Source organism: Lathamus discolor, chromosome 1 (assembly GCF_037157495.1).
Source record: "Lathamus discolor isolate bLatDis1 chromosome 1, bLatDis1.hap1, whole genome shotgun sequence".
NCBI classification, from domain to species: Eukaryota; Metazoa; Chordata; class Aves; order Psittaciformes; family Psittacidae; genus Lathamus; species Lathamus discolor.
Window position 1 is genome coordinate 64,538,935 of NC_088884.1, and position 19,672 is coordinate 64,558,606.

Consider the following 19,672-nt stretch of genomic DNA (forward strand, 5'->3'; position numbering starts at 1 on the left):
TGCTACAACTCAGTTTGCTACATGTGTGCATTTGAAGGCACTGACATAGCTAAGTATCAAAACTATGCATATTCATTCCTGGTAATGATACATGAACTACCAGGACTCCTGTTGAATTCTCAGTCTTATATTTTCAAAAGCCAATGTTAATTCTGAGTGCCTTATGTGAGTATTAGACTGGAGCATGGAAGTATAGGTAGCTGAAATCAGAAGGTGCTGGCAAAATTTTTGGAGTTTATACATGAGACTTGAGTTGTCAGCTAGAATGTATTTCTTGTAAACCAAGTACACAATTTAGTATCTCAGTGCCTCAGGAAGAATAAACCTGTAGCCTTCTCTGATGCAGGAATGCAGGTCTCATGCAAGGATGTTGCAGTGCTGTAAAAATATAAGCATATACAAAATGATGATGCTGTCTCTCAGATCCCTGGCCATATGGTCTTCTTCCCTCCCCAGTGCTGGCACGGGTGCTTATTTGATTCTACAGTGAGCCAGCTCACTGGCAGCAAATTCACCCAGTAAAAGAAAAGTAAATGCTTTTCCACGGGTCTGTGGTTGTTGGGGTTTTTTCCCTGCTTTGGACTACTTTACAGTTCAGGCTGTATCTCAGGCATTTATAAAGCTCAGTAGCACACCAGTGTCAACTCATCCCTGGACTGTTCAGCACTGAAGCTGTGAGGACGTGCTATGCAGAAAACAGCTCTCAAAGGATCTCACCTAGGTGTGAAACCCCTCTGCTACAGCCTAAGAGTTTTAACCTTGCCACATGAGCTACCTCAGCATGAGTCCCATCGAGATACAGAGTTGTGTTTGCGTTGGAAAAGCAGATATTTCAGAGATCTGGAAGTGTCAATCTTACTGTCAAACTCAGACTTTATGGTCCTATTCACAAAAATTGCCAATGGAAACTGCGAGTGTTCCTTTTGAAAAGCAAACCTTTGCCATAGAGCCTAGATGTTCCAGTTACTTCTCTACAGTTAGATGTGATTTTTCAAATAGCGTGACGTGGGAACTGTTGACAAATGCAGAGTGTTGGTTTTTTGACTACAGCGCCACTTAAATCACTCTTCTTTCTCACTCCTGAGATTTGAGAATTTGAACCCTTCTTCAGGTTCACATTCATCCACTACCCTGTCTGGTTCTTCTTATCGCTTTTTACTTACTGTTGGAACTTATTTCTTGTTACTACCTCAGCCAACTGCTAGAATAATCTCTGGGTCTTCAAGAGGTGTAAATCATAGAATCACTGACTCACAGAAAGGTTTAGTGTAGAAGACCTCTGGAAGTATCTAATCCAGTCTCCTACTCAAAGCAGATTTAAATTTAAAACTGTACCAGGTTGCTCAAGGCTTTGTCCTGTCCAATTTGAAAGATCTCCAAGGATATGGAGACTCTAAATCCTCTCTTGGAACCTATTCTAGTGCTACAATCAGCATGTATTTCCCTTGCTGCAGCTCATGAGCACTGACTTACCCTGTCACTGTGCACTTCAGAGACGAGTTTGACTTTGTTTTCTCTCCAAGCCCTTTTTAGGTAGTTGAAGTTAACTCTTGGATTGGGAGAATCTCTTTTACAAGCTGAACAGAACCAGCCCCCTCAGTTTTTTCTTCTTTCTTCACATACTCTGACCCTTGACCGTTGTGGGAGGATGACAGTAGACTGTGCAATGATGTTCATCTATTTGGGGAGCTGTTGTAAGACATGCAGCGATAAGATTGGCATGTGGCTATTGGTACTTGGGAGGGGTGACTGAGGGATAGAAAAATACATTCAATTATCCCTTGAAAACTTGCCTCATCTGCTTCATTTAGTCATACAAAAATCGGGACAGTCACCAAAGTAGAACTATCTGAATTCTATAGTATTTTCAGATGAACAAGACAGTGTAGGAAAGCAGAAGGTAAACAGACACAGACAATGAAGGGACATGTTAGATGTTATCTGATTTGTATAAAAGGTGGTGATGAGGACACAGCCCAGGGAAGAAGAACTGTGGGAATGTGGTGGCTCTTTCAGGAGAAGACTCCAGTAGAAGAGGAGGCGTTGGCAGCATTAGATTGTAGAGATGAACATACATACACAGAACTAGATAGACCTGAAGAAATTCACAGGTCCCTCAAGGGTCCGTACTGGCATCATGATTATTTAATATCTTCATTAGTGACATAGATAGTGGGATTGAGTTCACCCTCAGCAAGTTTGCACACGACGCAAAGCCAAGTGGTGCAGTTGATGTACTTGGGGGAAATGATGCCATCCAGGCAGACCTTGAGAGGCTTGAGAAGTGGACCAGTGTGAACCTCACGAAGTTCAAGAAGGCCAAGTGCAAGGTCCTTCACTTAATCAGGGCAATCCCCAATCTCAGTACAGACTAGGTGATGAACTGATTGAGAGCAGTACTGCAGAGAAGGACTTGGCAATACTGGTGGATGGAAAATTGGGTATTAGTCAGCAGTGCATGCTTACAGGTTAAAAAGCAGATTGTATCCTGACCTGCATAAAAAGAAGCATGGCCAGCAGCTGAGAAAGGTGATACTGTCCCTCTGCTCTGCTCTGGTGAGACCTTGCCTGAAGTACTGTATCCAGCTCCAGGGTCACAAGTACAGGAAAGACATGGGTCTGTTATAGTGAGTCTAGAGAAGGGCCACAAAAAATATCGTGGAGCTGAAACACTTCTCCTGTGAAGAAAGACTGAGAGTTGGGCTTGTTCAGCCTGGAGAAGGCTTTGGGGGGACAATAAATGTGGCCTTTCAGTGTAGTATGAAGGGGGCTTATAAGAATGATGGAGAAAGACTTTTTACAAGAGCCTACAGTAATAGGACAAGGGGCAATGGTTTTAAACTGACAGAGGGTAGATTTAGACTGGATATAAGGAACAATTTTTTTACTATGAGGATGATGAGACCCTGGAACAGGTTGCCCAGAGTTGTAGATGCCCCATCCCTGGAACTGTTGAAGGCCAGGTTGCATGGAGCCTTAAGCAACCTAGCGAAAGATGCTCCTGCCCATGGCACTAGATGATCTTTAAGGTCCCTTCCAACCCAAATAATTCTATGACTGTAAACTGAAGTACTGACATACTTTGTTGGAACACAGTTTTTGTAAAATCCAAATGCTTTGTAAAATTGGATGGATTTGAGCAGATCACTGACTTGAAAGAGAACTGGGGAAAAGCCTGACAACTCTCTTTTTATTTTTTCTTATTTCTTCACCTACAGAATTCAGTATTTTCTTTTTTTCTGAAATGAGTTGCTTTTTAAAATAAATCTGTACCACAATACAGAATCCAAGTCAAAGTAGAGACAAAAAGCTTTAGACATCCTAAAGCAAGTTTATTTTCTGAAATACATATTCCTTCCTGTAACATTTGAGTAGTTTTTTTATTACTATTTTGCTTCTTTGAGAATAAAGCTGATTTTGGGAACTCATAGTCATTCGTGAAATACAACTTTTTATTTCTTTGCATCTTTTTCTTTAGAAAGGTTGGAAAGCCACCTCCAAAGACCTACATACCCATGCTTTATTAAAAAAAAATAGTCCAAGACAAACAGAAAGAATGGGCGATGAAAATGACAGATAGATGTGAATACAGATAGGAAAAATGAGTATGTTGTAATGGCTGTAAGTATAGATGAGGCATATAGTCTATAGAGTTTACAGTAAGGGAAGAAGAAGCTGAATGGAGAAAAAGAACAAAGTTCTCTACGAGGGATTTGTCCCTTGGACTCTTTGGACTATCACTCTGGTGTTCTTTCTACATGCCAGTTTTGATTTATGTTCAGGCAATTGAGTCAGGCATCTTATGGAGTGGTTTGCATCCACAGGCAAGCTAAATAGAATTAGTGCTCATGTTCCCATGGGGACAGGGATCGCTATTATGACTGCTATTATGTTGAGCTGTTTCAGGGGCTATATAAAAAGAATAAAGGATTTGTATGTCCTGCCATCTGTGGTTGCCATCACAGGGGTCAAGCACAGTTTGGCTTTTAGAGATTAAATGGAGATCACTAGTCATATAAAGCACTTCACTAGAGATAATATAATTCTACTTGACATTGACATAGGGGGATTAGAGAGAAAAAGATTATACAAAGTATTATTGGAAGTTTAATGTCAAGTTTGAAAGAGGGAAATTAGAAAATCATTTAGTGACTACTAATTCGGCCTTCTTGATTTTACAAGGGCACAAACCCCAGAAATCTCGAAAAGATATCAAAGGTCATTACAAACGTGAGCTCTTATGATAGGAGTCAGATTTTAACAAATTTAAGGGCAAATCTAAAGCTAAAACATACTTTGTAATTCATTTCCTAGTTAAAGAACAGAACTGGTCATGGGAAAAACATGCAGATCTGTATGTTTTTGTAAATACAACAATTTCAGTAATTTCTTATGTGTAACATGTCTGTTGTTGTTTTCTTTTTTATAGCTTGTATTGCCAAAGTTGATAAATTTTTCACAGAGAGAATTGCTTCTTGACACAGACTAGTATTGGCATAATTTGAATTTGAACATTATTCACAATGTTTGAATGCATTTTGTTTTAAAACACGTGAAGAAATGTAGCACCATGCTAATTCATTCCCTTCAGCAGTTGTGTGTTGGGGTTTTTTTAATTACTTATTTTTTGAAGTAGCAAGAATAAATTAATATTATTAATAAATTAAGTAATTTTATTTTAGGAGCTCTTTTTTCCTCATTTCAATAGTTTTAAAAACAATCTTTTCTAGATGAGCCACTTTAACTGAAACACAGACTGCAGTTTAAATATTAAGATATTGTTGATCATGATCCTGCCCACACAGGTTTTACTCTTTATCAGTGGTGATACATACTTTGTAGAGTCTTTGGTGCCTTCAGTAGATTTTGTTTTTATTCATATAGCTGAGATTTCTAGCACATATTTACTCTTCCTCTTGCTTTTCTTTTTTTCTTGTTTTCCTAGATCGAATGCTCAAGTATATCTGACTATTCAGAAAAAATTATCAAGTCGAACCACTTGGACCACAGTAAGGCATATATAAAAATATTTTCTTCAGGAGAAAGAGAAGATAACTGTTTTGCTTTTTCTGTTTAATTGATGTTGTGTTGTTTATATGTAAATGGTAATTTTGCATAATTTACTGAAGTAAATGCAAAACTAAACACCTCATTCTGGGCACTACCACAGGTCCTCATAGGAGAAATTACCTCTACATTTACTTCTAGGCTTACAGACTACAGAAGCAAGTAGGACTTGTCAGTGGGCAGTTTGGTTCAGCAAAGCAGGCAGAAGGCCCCATATTAGAGCTGAACTTTTCAAACTAATTCTGCCATTTAAGTTCCACCTTATTTCTTAAATAGAATCGACACACATTCAAATGGAAATAAGGTTCAAAGCAAAACGTATTTCATACCTATACACATTTTTCACTAAGAAGTCTTCTGACTTCCAGCTTTAAAAAAATTCTTTTTGAAAAAGCATATTGAAATAAACACACTCATATAAATTGAAATGTTCAATTCTGAGAATAATGGTATCAGAGAAAACTTCTGGTTTTTCCTTGAAAACTGTTGGCATTTGCAGAGATGTGAAAGCCCTTATTTAAAAAAAAAAAACTTAGAAATACTCCAAAATAACCTCTAACAAGCTCCATTTCATACCTTCAATCTAAAAAAATCAGTTCTTTTTTAACTGAAGCTGTGAGACAGTTCTTGTTTAAAAGTGTTTCTGTGAAGGACTTGCCTTTGCTGCAGAGCAGTGTTGGTCATAGCTGACTAGAGTGTAATTTGCCTCCACATTTACCTGTGTCTGTGCTGGTGCTATGCTAGCACATGCACAGGGATAAATTTTTGTTATGGTTTAGATCTGTTCTAATTTTTATTGCTGTCACTTGCAGCTTCTGACTAACACAGAGATGTTTGGGAGGAGACTTGATTGTAGAGAATGTGCTTTAAAGTGTGTAGTGTGAAAGAAACAGCAGTGACGTGGGATGTAAGAGGCCAGACGGTGTATGCAACTTTTGGTTCAGGAAAAGAAGGAAGCAAAGGACCAGAGAATACTCTCCTCCATAGGAGGGATAGGGCACAAAAACAGCGAGATGTCAACCTCAACTTGGTTATCCTGTACCTTTAGTGCAGAGCCCAGAGTGGCCTTTCATGAAATAGCTATGCAAACAGCACACTACAAATCAATTCATTTTTGTATTTCCAGCAACAGGAATTGTGTGTGAAGGGATCATTGTCAGAATAAATAAGAAGGATACAGTATGCTCCAGAGGTTGCGGAAGGTGTTCACCTCTGCTTCTTCCTCATGTTTCTCCAAGGAGCAAGTCCTTGGAAAAACTGTGGAGGAAGAAGCAGAGACCTCTTCCCTTTGGCAAAAAGAGAACTTGCCTGGAAAGGTTCAGCAGTCTATCCAGTTGCAGTTTGGTCTCCAATATAGACAAATGACACAACTGAATGAACATTTACACTTATCTACGTTCACTTTTATTTTAATGCAACCAGGTACTGAGACAAACGATCTTGTTGCTTATGGAAATTTTTTGTTTTCTTCCCCCCTAATTGTTTAGAGAAATTCAGAGTCAGCAAAAGGGGCTATACCAAAAGAAAAGCCACTATTTTCAGAACAGATACAATACAGCTGGGACAGCACTATCTGTTCCCACATGATGCCTGATGAAGATATTTCATCAAAATGAAGGGAGGTGCAAGAAACCTGTGCTGCTGCTGCTGCTGCTGCTTACACTGTGACTGTTCTAGGTATAAACAGAGGGCTTCAAAGTCTGCAGGTGTGTCACTCTGGCAGCTGTCAACAGTGCTAAAATTCAGTAAAAAAAATTAGTGGTAGTGAAAGTTCTTGGGAGAAAAAAGATCTCATGGATGGAGCTTATAGACGTGAAGAGTCTTTAGTATAGCAGCAGATGAATTATTGAGCTACTAAGTGTGAAAGGAAGGACTTTAAAGAATGGGAAGGATAAGAGAAATCTGCTCTTTTCCACTCAGATTGCTCTTAGCAGTTAATACTTTGTGTTACCAGTTTGAATCTGCATGTTCCAAACTTCTTAGGGGGCTGATTTGGATTAAAATTTGCTATGCAAATAAAGTGGCCACATCTGGTTAGGATAATACTAGTACTGTGTGAATGTTAGAAGGTTGAAACCTCTTTTTTTGCTGGGTTGAGTTCTAAAAATCACTCAACCCACACTAACACTCTTAAATAGCTAACCTAGTTCTAGCTAAATGAAAGTCCCTTCATCTTCCTCAAACCGAATGTTGAGAATTTTCATCAGTAAAAATTGCTATAATTAAAAATTGACATTAAGAGTAATCTAATAATCTTAATCTTATTACTTATTAATGAAATGTAAAATATTCCCTACTCATTTTATTTCTGAATTTCAAGTGCATCCATGACCTTGTTAAGGAGGAATACAGAACCATGGGACTTTACAAGCTGCAAACTGTTCAAATTACTTATAATACTTTTGTAAGTAGGAAGCATTTGTTTAAAATGCAAGAATGATTAGTGAATTGTGTAGTGATCCTAAAACAAAAGTATTTGTTACTACTAAACTAAATATGGACCAGCATTTAATTTTTTTCTTTAAGCAAAATAACTGGTTTAGTATCAACCAGTTGTATTACTGCTTGTTGGTTTGCTTTTGCAGTGCATACCCAGTCTCCTATGTGGTATTTAGTATTGCCAGTAATTTAAAGCACCGTGTTATAGTGTCCCTGAGGATCTGGTATTTTACTGCATCAAGATTCTAGCAACCTTTTTAATTTCCTTGAAACTAATTTGGTGACAAAATACCTGACAGCAATGTTTTCCAGCAGTCACTTTAGATAGCTGTGGAAAGTTGTGCAAGTCCAAACCATGTAGAAGACTCAAGAGTGAGAATACCAGTATGTTATAGAAGATTCTATCATGAAGCAGAAGGGAATGAAAAGCAACTTTTCATGACAGAAATGTGTTTGTAGACACTTTCTTGTTTGTGTATTGTTAGGCTAGATCTACCTTACTCAGTTAAGTCAGCTCCCCAGAGTTCATGGAAGAAATAAGCCTTAGTTTCTTCATTGTGAAGCTAGCATAATATGTTTGAAAAGTGGATGAGAATTGGATCCTACTTCCATAAATCTCTAATACCACAGTGAAGAGATCATGTATGTGTAACACTGCAAGGATGTTTAAAGGATTCTAGGTGGATTCTTTGCATTACTTTGTCAATGATATAGACATCTTCCAAATTCCAAAGGATATGTAAAATGAGATCAGGCAGGTATCCAGGTAAGACTTGTTCTTCTGTTGCTTTTATATATGCCTGTTGTTTGAGTTTTGGTTTTGTTTGCTTTGGGTTTTTTGTTTGTTGGTTGTTTTTTGGTTTGGTTTTTTTTTTTTGGTTGGTTGTTTTGTTTTGTTTTCAGTTTTGTTTGGGGTTGGTTTGGTTTTGGGATTTTTTTTTTTTGTTGTTATTTTTTGGTTTGGTTTGTTTTTTTTCTTTTATACTGATACTAAAACGCAAGTAGTTTTAAAATAGTGTAAGATCCATTGAGTCACATGGAGTTACCCCTTATCTGCAGGCATTGAAGGACAGAATCATATTGAAAAGATCAGCCTGACATTCACCAATGAGGAACTTAGTCAGGTTTTTTATTATGTGAAACATATTTGTTTGGATTCTTTTTTCAGTAATCACAATATTTAAAGGTAAAGTGGAAGAAGTTGAATTACCTGTGGACAAAGTAGACATCATCATCAGCGAGTGGATGGGTTACTGTCTGTTCTATGAGTCAATGTTAAACACAGTCATCTTCGCACGAGACAAGTGGCTGGTAGGTGGTCTGCATGTCATACTCCCTGCTGGAGCAGTCATAATCTATTTTCTGACTACAAGGCTTCCCTCTCCTTCTGGCACCATAACAAGACACAGTTACATCTCCAAGTGCCATTTCTTAGGCTTTAATGAAAAGATTAACAAGGGAATCTCTGTGAAAGAGCTTTGCTTTTGATTAAGTGCTGGTGGAACTTGTATAGGCACTATCTAATGACATTGCTACAGGCTGCAAGAGTTGCTGAGGTTAAAGCTGATGTGACAATCTGCAGGAAAACAATAAAGGCATGCAAGGGGTGCTTGTCTGGTTTTTGTATGTGCAGTTCAAAATGTAATGTCTTTGTCAGGTGAATAGATTACGAGATCCATTTCCCCACAATTCATCAACAGAAACCTGGAGGGCTAATGTTTCCAGACCGAGCTGCTTTGTACGTGGTAGCAATTGAAGACAGACAGTACAAGGACTTCAAAATTCACTGTGAGTAAATGCCTAAAAGTAACACTCTTCTATGTTTATTTCCCTAAAATATTTGATTTACTCTGGCCTTCTGTAATCTCTTTGCTGGTAAAGTTTCAAAAAAGCCAAGAACTCATCCTGACCAGGCCAGAATTCCAATAGAAACATAAACACTGAGAAAACTCTAGTTTGATGAGAAATTGAGGAAACCTGTAGTAATGTAAAGTGCACAAAGGCATGAATAAACTGATGCAGACCTTGCATAGAGTTATACTGATACTTCTACCTCTATTTTACAATGTGTATTTTAGTATATTTAGTTTTGTTGTTTGATCAATATATCATCCTTACATAACTGCCATCAAATTTGATAATATTCTTTAGCTATCCAGGTGCTAGGTTTTGTTTTTAAAGAGCAAGAGGAATTAATAAGATGCAAATGAATTGTTAATGTTAGAAATAAGACTGGAAAAAATATCTAACTAATAAGCTTGTCAAGAAGAAGAAAAAAAAGCCCAACATTTTTTTTTAGGCTTTTAAAACACTTCATGTGATAATTTTAAAATTAAAAATGAGGATCAGAAATTTCCATTTTACTTTGATGTGAAACAAAAAAAAGTTCCAAAGTTCTAAACTTTTTATTACTTCATAGATGCATCAAATGGACTTTACATTCAATTTATTTTTTTCTTTCAATTTTCATTCAATAACTGGTGCTGTTAGTGACCTCTACAGGTCAGCCAGTCCAGCCTCTTGCTCAAAGCAGGCCAGATTTCACAGTTAAAGGAGGGCACTCAGTGCCCTGGCATGCAGTCAAGAGATGGGGATTCCTTTGTTCACAGGCTGAATTGTCCTCAGGAGTAAACGCTTCGGAATATCCAGTCAGAATTTTCCTTGCTGAAACTTGCCTTCCTTGTCTCTTGTTACCTGAAGAGAATCTGACTTTATCTGTGTTGCTGTAGCAACGGATAGCAATTAAATCCCCATTAGCCTTGCTGTCCAAGGTTAAGCAAACCCAGTTTTCTTGGACACTTCTCATATCTTGGCATGTGGTTCACTTTCATCACCTCAAGGTCATATTCATGATTCACATTCAACTGGTTGTCCCCCAAGTCACCTAAATTTGAATTTATTTGATCAAAACAGTTTTGATGAAATAAGTTCTACATTATTTCATCCTCTTTTTTATTTTGCTCTCTTTTTTTTTCTATTTATTTTTTAAAGCTGGCCAGTTTCACTGAATGGCATTTTCAATTAGGGGAAGAAAAAAAAATCACAAAATTCCCAAGCACTTTGATAAATTACGGATATATGCAAAACCTTGGGTGTAATTAATGGGTTCAGTCAACCTGTAAATGAAAATGCCTAACTCCTTATTCCTTCCCTTTCAGATCCTCTCAGAAAAGAAAGTTTGGTGTTTCGGTAATCAAATTCAGTGCCAATACACAGAACTGCCAATGGGTCAGAACTGCCGTTTTGGGTCAAAAGCAAGCCCAGTGCTGTGGGGCAGTGACAAGAAGTCTGTGTAGGTGCCACGGACAATTATATCTACTCCTCAAGCCTAGATTTTTCTCTTTTTCTTTTGAATTTACAAATTCAAAAGTATGTGTGAAGCATCCATTCTCTAGAGGAATCAAAGCTATTTCAGCCTAAGAAATTCCCTTACGCCTTATTTACTTTACATTTGAACACTTTCCTTTCTAGGCCTAGAACCTTTTCCTTTTCTCACAGAAAGCACACCTGCTTTCAACTCACCTTTTCATCTTAAAAAAAAAAAAAAAGTTTCAGATTCTTTTTATTTTCTCTAGCTGTTTTTCCATTTAAGGCACTTTATTTTCTGATTTCACCTCTGATTTCTCTCCCCCCCCCCCCCCACTTTTAATAGTTCTGTGTCTTTTTCATTTGTTTCCATCTCACTACCCATGTGCATCACCATTTTGTCTCTCTTTTCAGCTTATAAATCCTTGATGCTGTCTCCTTGGATTTCAGTTCTTCATCTTTCTTTTTTCCTTCTTATGTTGGATAGAGTCTTGCCTTCATATGAGATTCAGGGCTCAGCATAGTAAAGGGTGCTCAAGAACTGTCATATTTAGTAAGAAAGAATTCAATATCAGGTTTCTAAAAAAGTCTGACTTCTGATTTCTCAAACTTTATTAGTGGCACGGAGTACTGCTATAGTCTACTCTGATTGCCTGAAAAATATAAAACATAATTTTAACTCCTGTGACAGGTGTCTGTCAGAGGATTGTAGCATACATTTCAAAAGCATCCTATATAAGCTGAGGTACATCAAGTGACGGAGGCCCCAAAAACTCTGTTGGTAAATTGTTCCTTCAGGGTTTCCTACTTGATCTTTTCTGAGCAACCACATAAAAACGTATGGCTTCTATAAATATAAACTGAAGTTCCCACATGCTCGTGATGCTTGAAATGTAAGTTTTGATCATCAGCTCCCCTGAAATACCGAGAAGCAGCCCAATAAAGAGATAACATATCAACATATTCATGTTCAGATTTGTTCCAGTTTATAAATATGGAGATCTTTTGCTCGTATTACATTTTCAATTATAGTCCTCTGGGAATGGCAGTAGCTCAAATGCTATGCTCTTAAGAAACAAGACGTTTCAAACATGCTCATTATTACCGTTTATCAATTTACCTTACTTGTGTTCCAAAAGTTTTTTAAAAGCTCATGGTATTCAGTTTAGACTTGCACATGGAGCGCTGAATCATGTGCTTCATAGGACAAAGATTTCAATTTTTTGAAGGTTTTTGTTTTCATTTTGTTGACCAATCTTAAGAGCGAAGCCAGTGTGCTTTTCAACATTTTCATTTTGTTCAACAAAAAATAAATACACTTCAAACCAAGGTAAGAAGCATTTATCAAAACAATGAGAAGAACAATTCAAATAAGATCATTATTGCTCTTGTATCTTTTAGAAAGTGCACATTTTGATTTTTTTGTTATGATATACATGCAGATTGAATCTTGGTTGCCCCAAATATTGAAAAGCACCTGTAATTCTACTCCTGCCAGTAATTCACTTGCTGAAACTAAGGCTACTTAAATAATTAAAAGAGCATGCAAACTGCTGATTGAATAGCAATCTATAAAAAAAAAGGGGGAAATATTAACAAAAATGGATAGGAAAGGATAAAATAACCTTAGTAGCTATTCCCAGTCTCAATATGACATATTATATGATTTTGGACAACACTCTCAATTGTCTAAAACCATGAAAATCATCAAAAAATCTCAGAGTTTTGGAGACACCAAAAAGAAGGCCCACATTTTCAAGACGTGTATTAAGATGTCTGTTGAAGGTTTATTTTGTCATAAGTGTGTTATCTGTAAAATAGCAATGATAGCATAGACAACTAGGGCAGGAAGCAAAGAGCAAAAGAGAAGAGCTGAAAGTTAGGGGGTGGTAGAAATTCTTTCAAATGAAAAATGCGTTGAGAAACATATTTTTATTATTACTGCTAATCTTTGACACATTCATTTGCATTGACAGGGTGGGAGAATGTGTACGGCTTTGACATGACCTGTATTAGGGATGTTGCCATGAAGGAGCCTTTGGTGGACATAGTAGATCCAAAGCAAGTGGTGACCAATGCCTGTTTAATAAAGGTTTGGTAATTCCAAATATACCTAATTATGAATGTTTACATCTAACTGCAGGATTCTTTGGAGATCTGCTGCTTCTGTTTTACTGCTTTTACTACTATCTTTGTATGCTTCTAACTAGCTGCAGAAGCCATCATCATAGAGTGATATTGCACTAAGAAGGAAAATAATAGTGCAGTTTTAAATTAGTACTAGTATACTGCACATGCCCAATACTGTCACTTGAGCTAAACATGAATGTTGGTACCGTGATTGCTTATGGAATACCCAAAAGCAAGATACTCCTTGTGACTGTGTACTCATCTGGCTGCTGCTAACTGTAACTTAAGACTCTTACAAATTATACATGTGCAAATACTGGATAAATAGAGATATGGTGGATTTACATGTGAACTTTAATTGCCCTGCCTTCTTGTAAATAGAGGTTGGAAAGTACTGATGGAATGTTGCTGAGGAGAAGGGCTGTATTAATTCTGTTTGCAGTAAAAAAGACTGAAGCATCAGTTTCTGAATTGGTCAGCTCTGAGAAACAACTCTAATTTACTCCAGAGCATGAGATCAGAATCGAAACCTAATTTATTTTTTGTATAACTTCCTAATTCTTAGCCCTATCCAGAATATTACTGTGCTCTCCCAGCCCCAACATCTGCAGCCAAAGGTTAGTTTGTACCCTGTTCTACAAATAAGACAGAATGGCCGCTACTCCCCCTTCACAAGACCATATTAAGAATCCATATCTCTTCACAAGAGATTTCATAGCTTGCAGGAACATATTGAAAGATCTAGAATTCCTTCCATGTGTAGGAATGCGCCTTATGTGTGAGGACTGCTCTCATGAATAATCTCACAGCAATCAGGTCTATGAATCCAAGAGTGTGCTCATTTATTCCAAAGACTCAGTTCTAACTTTTCCCTTTCGCTTTTTGCCAGTAACAAATACAGCATTAAGTATTCCCATATGCCAAAAGGAAAGACATACCATTAATCTGCAGAAACTTTACTGAAAGCAGCAAAAAGGAACAGAAGTAAAAACTCTATGTGAGTATGTATGCACACACAGTCCATCTGCACTGAGGGGAACACAAGATGGTTGTGTCCGAAAACAGCCTGAGCCAGAGCAATTTGAAATTGCAATGCACACAAAATAAACAGCTATTTAGACTTCACAAAATATGTCTGGAGAGTGAGCTATCAGGTGGCAAAATGGGTTGGCTTCTTCAGAATAAAAAGTTATAAAAGCTGCATACCCTTACATGAAGTGCAAATCTAATGTTTTCTTTAGAAGGTCTTTGAAAGTAATTGAGTTTAAGAAGACAGAAAAACATCTTCAAACTGTTCCTATTCAGGTTTTAAATTTAATTCTACATGGCCTGACATCTTTTATCTGTACATGGAATGGTGCTTTACCATGTAATGGCACCTTAAGAGTAAAGCAGGTAATAACTACACAAGCAGAAACCACTCTCCATTCTCATAAACTGATCACTAAAAAAAGAAATAAAAATTGATGACAAAAGGCAGGAAGGGAGAAGGCTTTTGTTCAAGCTGGCAATATGGAAGCAAGAAAAACTGAGGCTGCAATTCCTTTTTTAATATGATTTACTTTCGCACGTGGCTTTATTTATATGAAGTGCATTTCTTTGATCCTGAAAATATTTGTGAATTCAGAGAGTAATACTAACGTAAAAGAACATTTGAGAATAAACAAAGCAAGCATGTTTAATTATCCAAGTGTTTTATTGTAGCATGTCAAGATAGTACAGCTTATATTCACTAAAGGACTTTTTAGGTGGGTATTCAACCCAAAGCCAGGTGAGTGTGAGTTCCCTGCACATTAGTCAGTGATGGACTAGTCACTAGATGCATTCCTAACAGACCAGAGCCCTGTGCTTCTTCATTGATTTAAATTCCCAGAGTAGATGCTCTGAATTATTCTACAAAATCAGTAAACTAAGCTATCAACCCCTGCATGCTGTGTAATCTTGACACTTACCTAGAGTGCTGGAGACCTGAGTAAAATATCCTCATTTGTTCTCTTGAGGAGTTGGATGTAACCCAACTCTTTAACCCTTCAAGAAACTCTAGCCACAGCTACACTGGGGAGCGGTGACTGCAGGGAATACAGCATCCTCTCTGTTGTGGAAGCAACTCCTCTTTGAATGAACTCTTAAATATATCCTGGAGGCATAGGAATTTTTCTGGCAAGTAGAAGTCGTCTGTTTAGATTCCAATTGCCAGGAAGGGTATTGACCTTCAAACCACCAGAGTCAATAACTGATCTCAGGAAAATTATGCAAGTGTCCTGAGGGCCTACTGCATTCAGTAACATTGCCTGAAAAGCCGGAAAAGTTTGCTTCAAACTTAGTAAATTAGCTGTTTTCTTCTCTGATCCCCCTGCACACTAGAGAAATACAAATGGGTTTGGGGTGACTGGGAACTTTTTCTCAATGTTAATTTGATTTGTGTTAGCACCAGAGACTATGATAACAACAAATTGTTCACATACCTGTGGAAACACCTGCAATGAGAGTCGCCAAAACTGACAAAACCAGACAAGAATGAAGAACGTGCCACATCCAGTTTATAATATAGTGTTGGACTTCCCTAAATATTCTCCCCTATCTAGATACAGGGAAAGAACAACAAACAAAACCAAAACAAACCAAAGGAAAAAAAAGAAACCTTCTTTTATGCTTATTCTTGTTGTGTAATAGCAAAAACTAAAAGAAAGACTTATATGCTCAAATACCCATCTCTTTGAGAAATTTCCACTGTTTTGGAAATACTGTGATTCACATGTACGAAGCCTTATTTCAGAAGACCTGCAGAGTTTTATGCAGAATGGTACTGTTGCTCAGAGACATCCAGCCACACACGTGAGGTGCTTGTCTGTGAGCTCCAACGAGTCCCATGTTCTTCTCCCACAGTAATCTTCACCCAGGAGTCTCCTCATGAGACTCTTCTCTTGCTCCACTGCAACTTCAGTGAACTCCCTAATCACATTCCTTTCTCCCAGCTTCTCCTGAAGTGAATCCAGAGGCACTTATGCCACTAATTTTCCCTCTCTCTTCACTTTTTTAATCATTTTTGTTCTCTACTCTTTACTCCACTTGAAAATCTCACTTCTTTTCTAAGTGACTTTCCCTGTCACTGTTTCTTTTCCGACAGTTTTCCTCAGTATTTTCTTACAGCATCCTCACCTTTATCACCTCTCCCCCAAAAAAAACAAAACCAAACAACACCCTAGTAATTTTCAGGCATTTCCTTCTCTCCAACCAGGAAAAGATGGCAGAAAATGGGCCCTGGCAGCAGTCTAAGGTATCATTTAAGTTGGAGCCATAGATACATTTGCATCCCTGTTACTTTCATCTAATAGAAAAACAACATATGCTATCTAGTCAATCTTAGATACTCCATTCTTCCTTTCACTGCTCCCCTGAAACACCCAGAATATAATGTTTCTGCCCACATTCTGTCAGTTCTCTGCACTCTTCAAAAAAAAAAAAAAAAAGAAAAAAGAAAATTTGAATGATTGTGAATGTGGTTTGTGGGGGTGACTCTTGCATTCAGTGCTCCCCACATATCTGTATGCATGTGTGCAATTTTCTCAGCGTTTGTCACAAAAGAGGGCTTATCCCTTTCTCCTTTCCCTAGCAATTAATTTTACTTGTCAGCCTTCAGAGCAATGCTGTTCCTGATGCTGGCAACGCCTGCTTATATCAGTGCTACTGGTCCTCCAGCTTCTACATCAGCTCAGCACCTTTACCTGCACTGCCTTCACTGTCACATCCTGTGTTGGAGTGACCATTTCCCTTTGTTCAAACCAAGACAGCTGGTGCAGTGGGAGAGAGCAGGGGGGAGAAAACCCCAGCCCCAAATCCAAATCCAAACAAACAAACAAGACAAAACAAAAAAACCCAAACACCAAACCCAGACGTTCACTGAGATTTTGATTTATCTCTATGCTCACACAATCTTAGCTGAGTATGATGAATGTCTGGGAAGGGGATCCAAAAGGACATACATTGGCACTCTAAAAGCAACCATAATTATGATTTGAATGAAGAAACAGATCAGCAGCAAGTCAGCATTTTCCCCATCAACAAACCTAATTCAAGGCTGTTTCTCTGATTAGCTGCATTGCTTTCAGCTAGGGTGATACCATTCAAACAAGAAATACATAGCAGCTGGCAACACCACATCTCAACCTCACTGTCATCATCGTTGTGATTATAAATGATCTTCTATACATAATTTGCTCAATCCTGAAGCAATTTGTGCCACAGAACAGCTCAAGAACCCTTCTTTAGGCAGTGAATGTAAAAACTTGACCTCTGTCTGTCTCGCTGCAACAGGGACATATAGCATGGGATGTTTCGTGGTCGTTTATAGAGTGTCAGCCGCAGTCTGGATCTCCTTATTTAGCTGATAATTCTGACACTTTTATGTTGCTCAACTTAACACATTTTAATTTTTAGTATAATTAAGAGCTGTATTTTATTAGATCCCTGCTTAACTATGCCCATTTTGTAGTTTTTGAAATCTGAGTGAAATCTGGTAAATCATTACTTTTCCACTTATATTATTCAGATACAGCATTAGTCCCCTTTGCAGTCAGATGTAATTAACATTCAATAAGCAGTGACATTTAATAATAAGACTGCATAGTAGCCAGAGTACAGTTCACAGAGATCACCAAAATAGGGCTATGACAGTTTCAAAACTATATTAGTTAGCTGATTAAAAAAACCCCACATTTGTCTCATATCTTGCATAGTTAAAAAAAACCCCATGTTTTAGTCCTTAAAAAAGTAACTGTAAAAAATGACCACCATTTTATCCAGCACATCTATTCAGTATTTCTGAGACTAACTTCTCTAATAAAAGTATTTCCTACTGCTTTTCATTCCACTTTACCCTGCAAAGCCAATGCAGCTCAGAGAGAGGGAGCTAGATCCCTTTTATGTGCCTCATTCTCTGACATTAATTCACAATTTTTCCCCACAGTGATACCACTAAAAAGCCACCAGAAATTACAGAAATCTGCAGCTGTCCCCCGCCAGTCCAGGCCAGCTCGTCAAAGCCAATTTTGCAGGCTGCTGTACAAGTCTGCCAGGAGACTTTAGAAATTCTTATTCCTAGTATGCTTTTTTCTTTTTGTCTAACTCTGAAAACAAAAAGCAAAGCAAAACACCCCCCCACCCCCCCCAAAAGAAACCCCACCACCCAAACAAACCCAAAACAACAAAGCAAGCAAGCAAGCAAACAAAAAACACCAGGAAAAAAAAAAAAAAAAAGAGGGTGGGGGGAACAAAATCAAAACACCAAAACAGAAACCACATTTTAAGGCTTTAAATGACCACTTATATGCACGGGTCACTTAGAAACACTAATGACTCAGGGTGCCATTGCAATGTAGTAGAATAATTTTCATTGTGATTAAGTTATTCTTGAACAATATTGCTAGTCAGACAGGCCCAAACTATAGCTTGCTTAAATCATTCTAAGTTTCAGAAACACGGTATGTGTTCTGTACAAAGACCTCAGTAACTGAAATACGGCTGCATCTTTTTGGTGTTTTTGCAGACTTCTCTTAGATTATAGAATGCAATTGCTAAGAAAGCCCTCTATTATGCCCTAAAAGAGCCTTCTAATGGATGTTCTAGACTATACTCTCCATTTTTGCAGTGTGTCTGAAGTAATGCTTGGAGGTCAGTAATATTATGACCCCTGTCTTTTGTTGCTAGAGAATTTGAAACATGACTGTATTTGTCAAAGCACATCTTCACCTTGATTTCCTCTAGCTCCTGCAGTCCCTCCCTGCCATTCCCAAGGACATACAGTCTTCTGTGAGTGACCTTTATAATCACTCTCTGTCAACTTGGATAACCAGATTGTTTGCTGATTAATTGATGTATTCAAATGTACAATTAATTTCTTACAGTGTTAAAGGGCTGCCAGTTGTCTTTGTTGCTGATCATTAAATAAAATGCTTGAGTACATCATGTAAGGCATGACCTCAGCATCACAGACATCTGCCTATAAATGTCTTTTTCTTTCTCCTCAAAACAGGAAGTTGATATTTATACAGTGAAGACTGAAGAATTGGCATTTACTTCTGCATTCTGCCTCCAAATTCAGCGTAATGATTACATTCATGCCTTGGTCACCTATTTTAATATCGAATTTACGAAGTGCCACAAAAAGATGGGATTTTCTACAGGTAATCTGTATTTCTTTTAATTTCATTTCTATTGCTATCAGTGTATCAGTGCTACTGGCCAGAAGATACAGGAAGGTTTGCTATACCACCAGATTTGAATTTAGCAGTAAAAATTATTGTCACTTTGAGGGAGGTGAGCAGGACGGGAAAAGGACAACTGCTTGTAGACATTCTGAAGGGGCAGTATTTCACAATGGCTACCAAGCTTAGAGCTCAGCAGGAATTTACCCAGGAGTTTATGCCCTCACCTGTTATATCTAAATCCTGTGTCAAGTTTCTCAGATTAGATAGGGAATTGTTGGCTCAGCAAGAAATAGCAGCTTTGCATCCCAGTTTCCTCCAAATCCAAAACTCAACAAAAGCTCCTGCTTGTCTCAGAGTGTAGAACAAAATCCCTGGGATTTTTCTGGGTTTTTTTGAAGACACAACCACACACATACCGCTTTTGTAAATTCGCTTCAACAACCCAAATGTGGAACTCTAACTTACCTTGATGAGCAGATATTTAAATAAATAACTCCATTCCAGTAAGGCATTATCTACCAGAG

At 37.8% G+C, this 19,672-nt stretch overlaps 1 protein-coding gene across 4 annotated transcripts in view; it reads left to right on the top strand.

Moving 5' to 3' along the window:
• Positions 1 to 19,672, top strand: part of PRMT8 (protein arginine methyltransferase 8) — a 61,117-nt gene that overhangs the window by 33,093 nt on the left and 8,352 nt on the right. For 3 of the 4 annotated variants that reach the window (XM_065674789.1, XM_065674804.1, XM_065674814.1), the window contains 5 exons: positions 4,946 to 5,009; positions 8,675 to 8,817; positions 9,207 to 9,294; positions 12,789 to 12,904; positions 18,974 to 19,124. In XM_065674789.1, coding sequence (XP_065530861.1) covers positions 4,946 to 5,009; positions 8,675 to 8,817; positions 9,207 to 9,294; positions 12,789 to 12,904; positions 18,974 to 19,124 — 562 coding nt within the window. The remainder of the gene's footprint in view (positions 1 to 4,945; positions 5,010 to 8,674; positions 8,818 to 9,206; positions 9,295 to 12,788; positions 12,905 to 18,973; positions 19,125 to 19,672) is intronic. The other variant, XM_065674796.1, reaches the window with a different exon arrangement.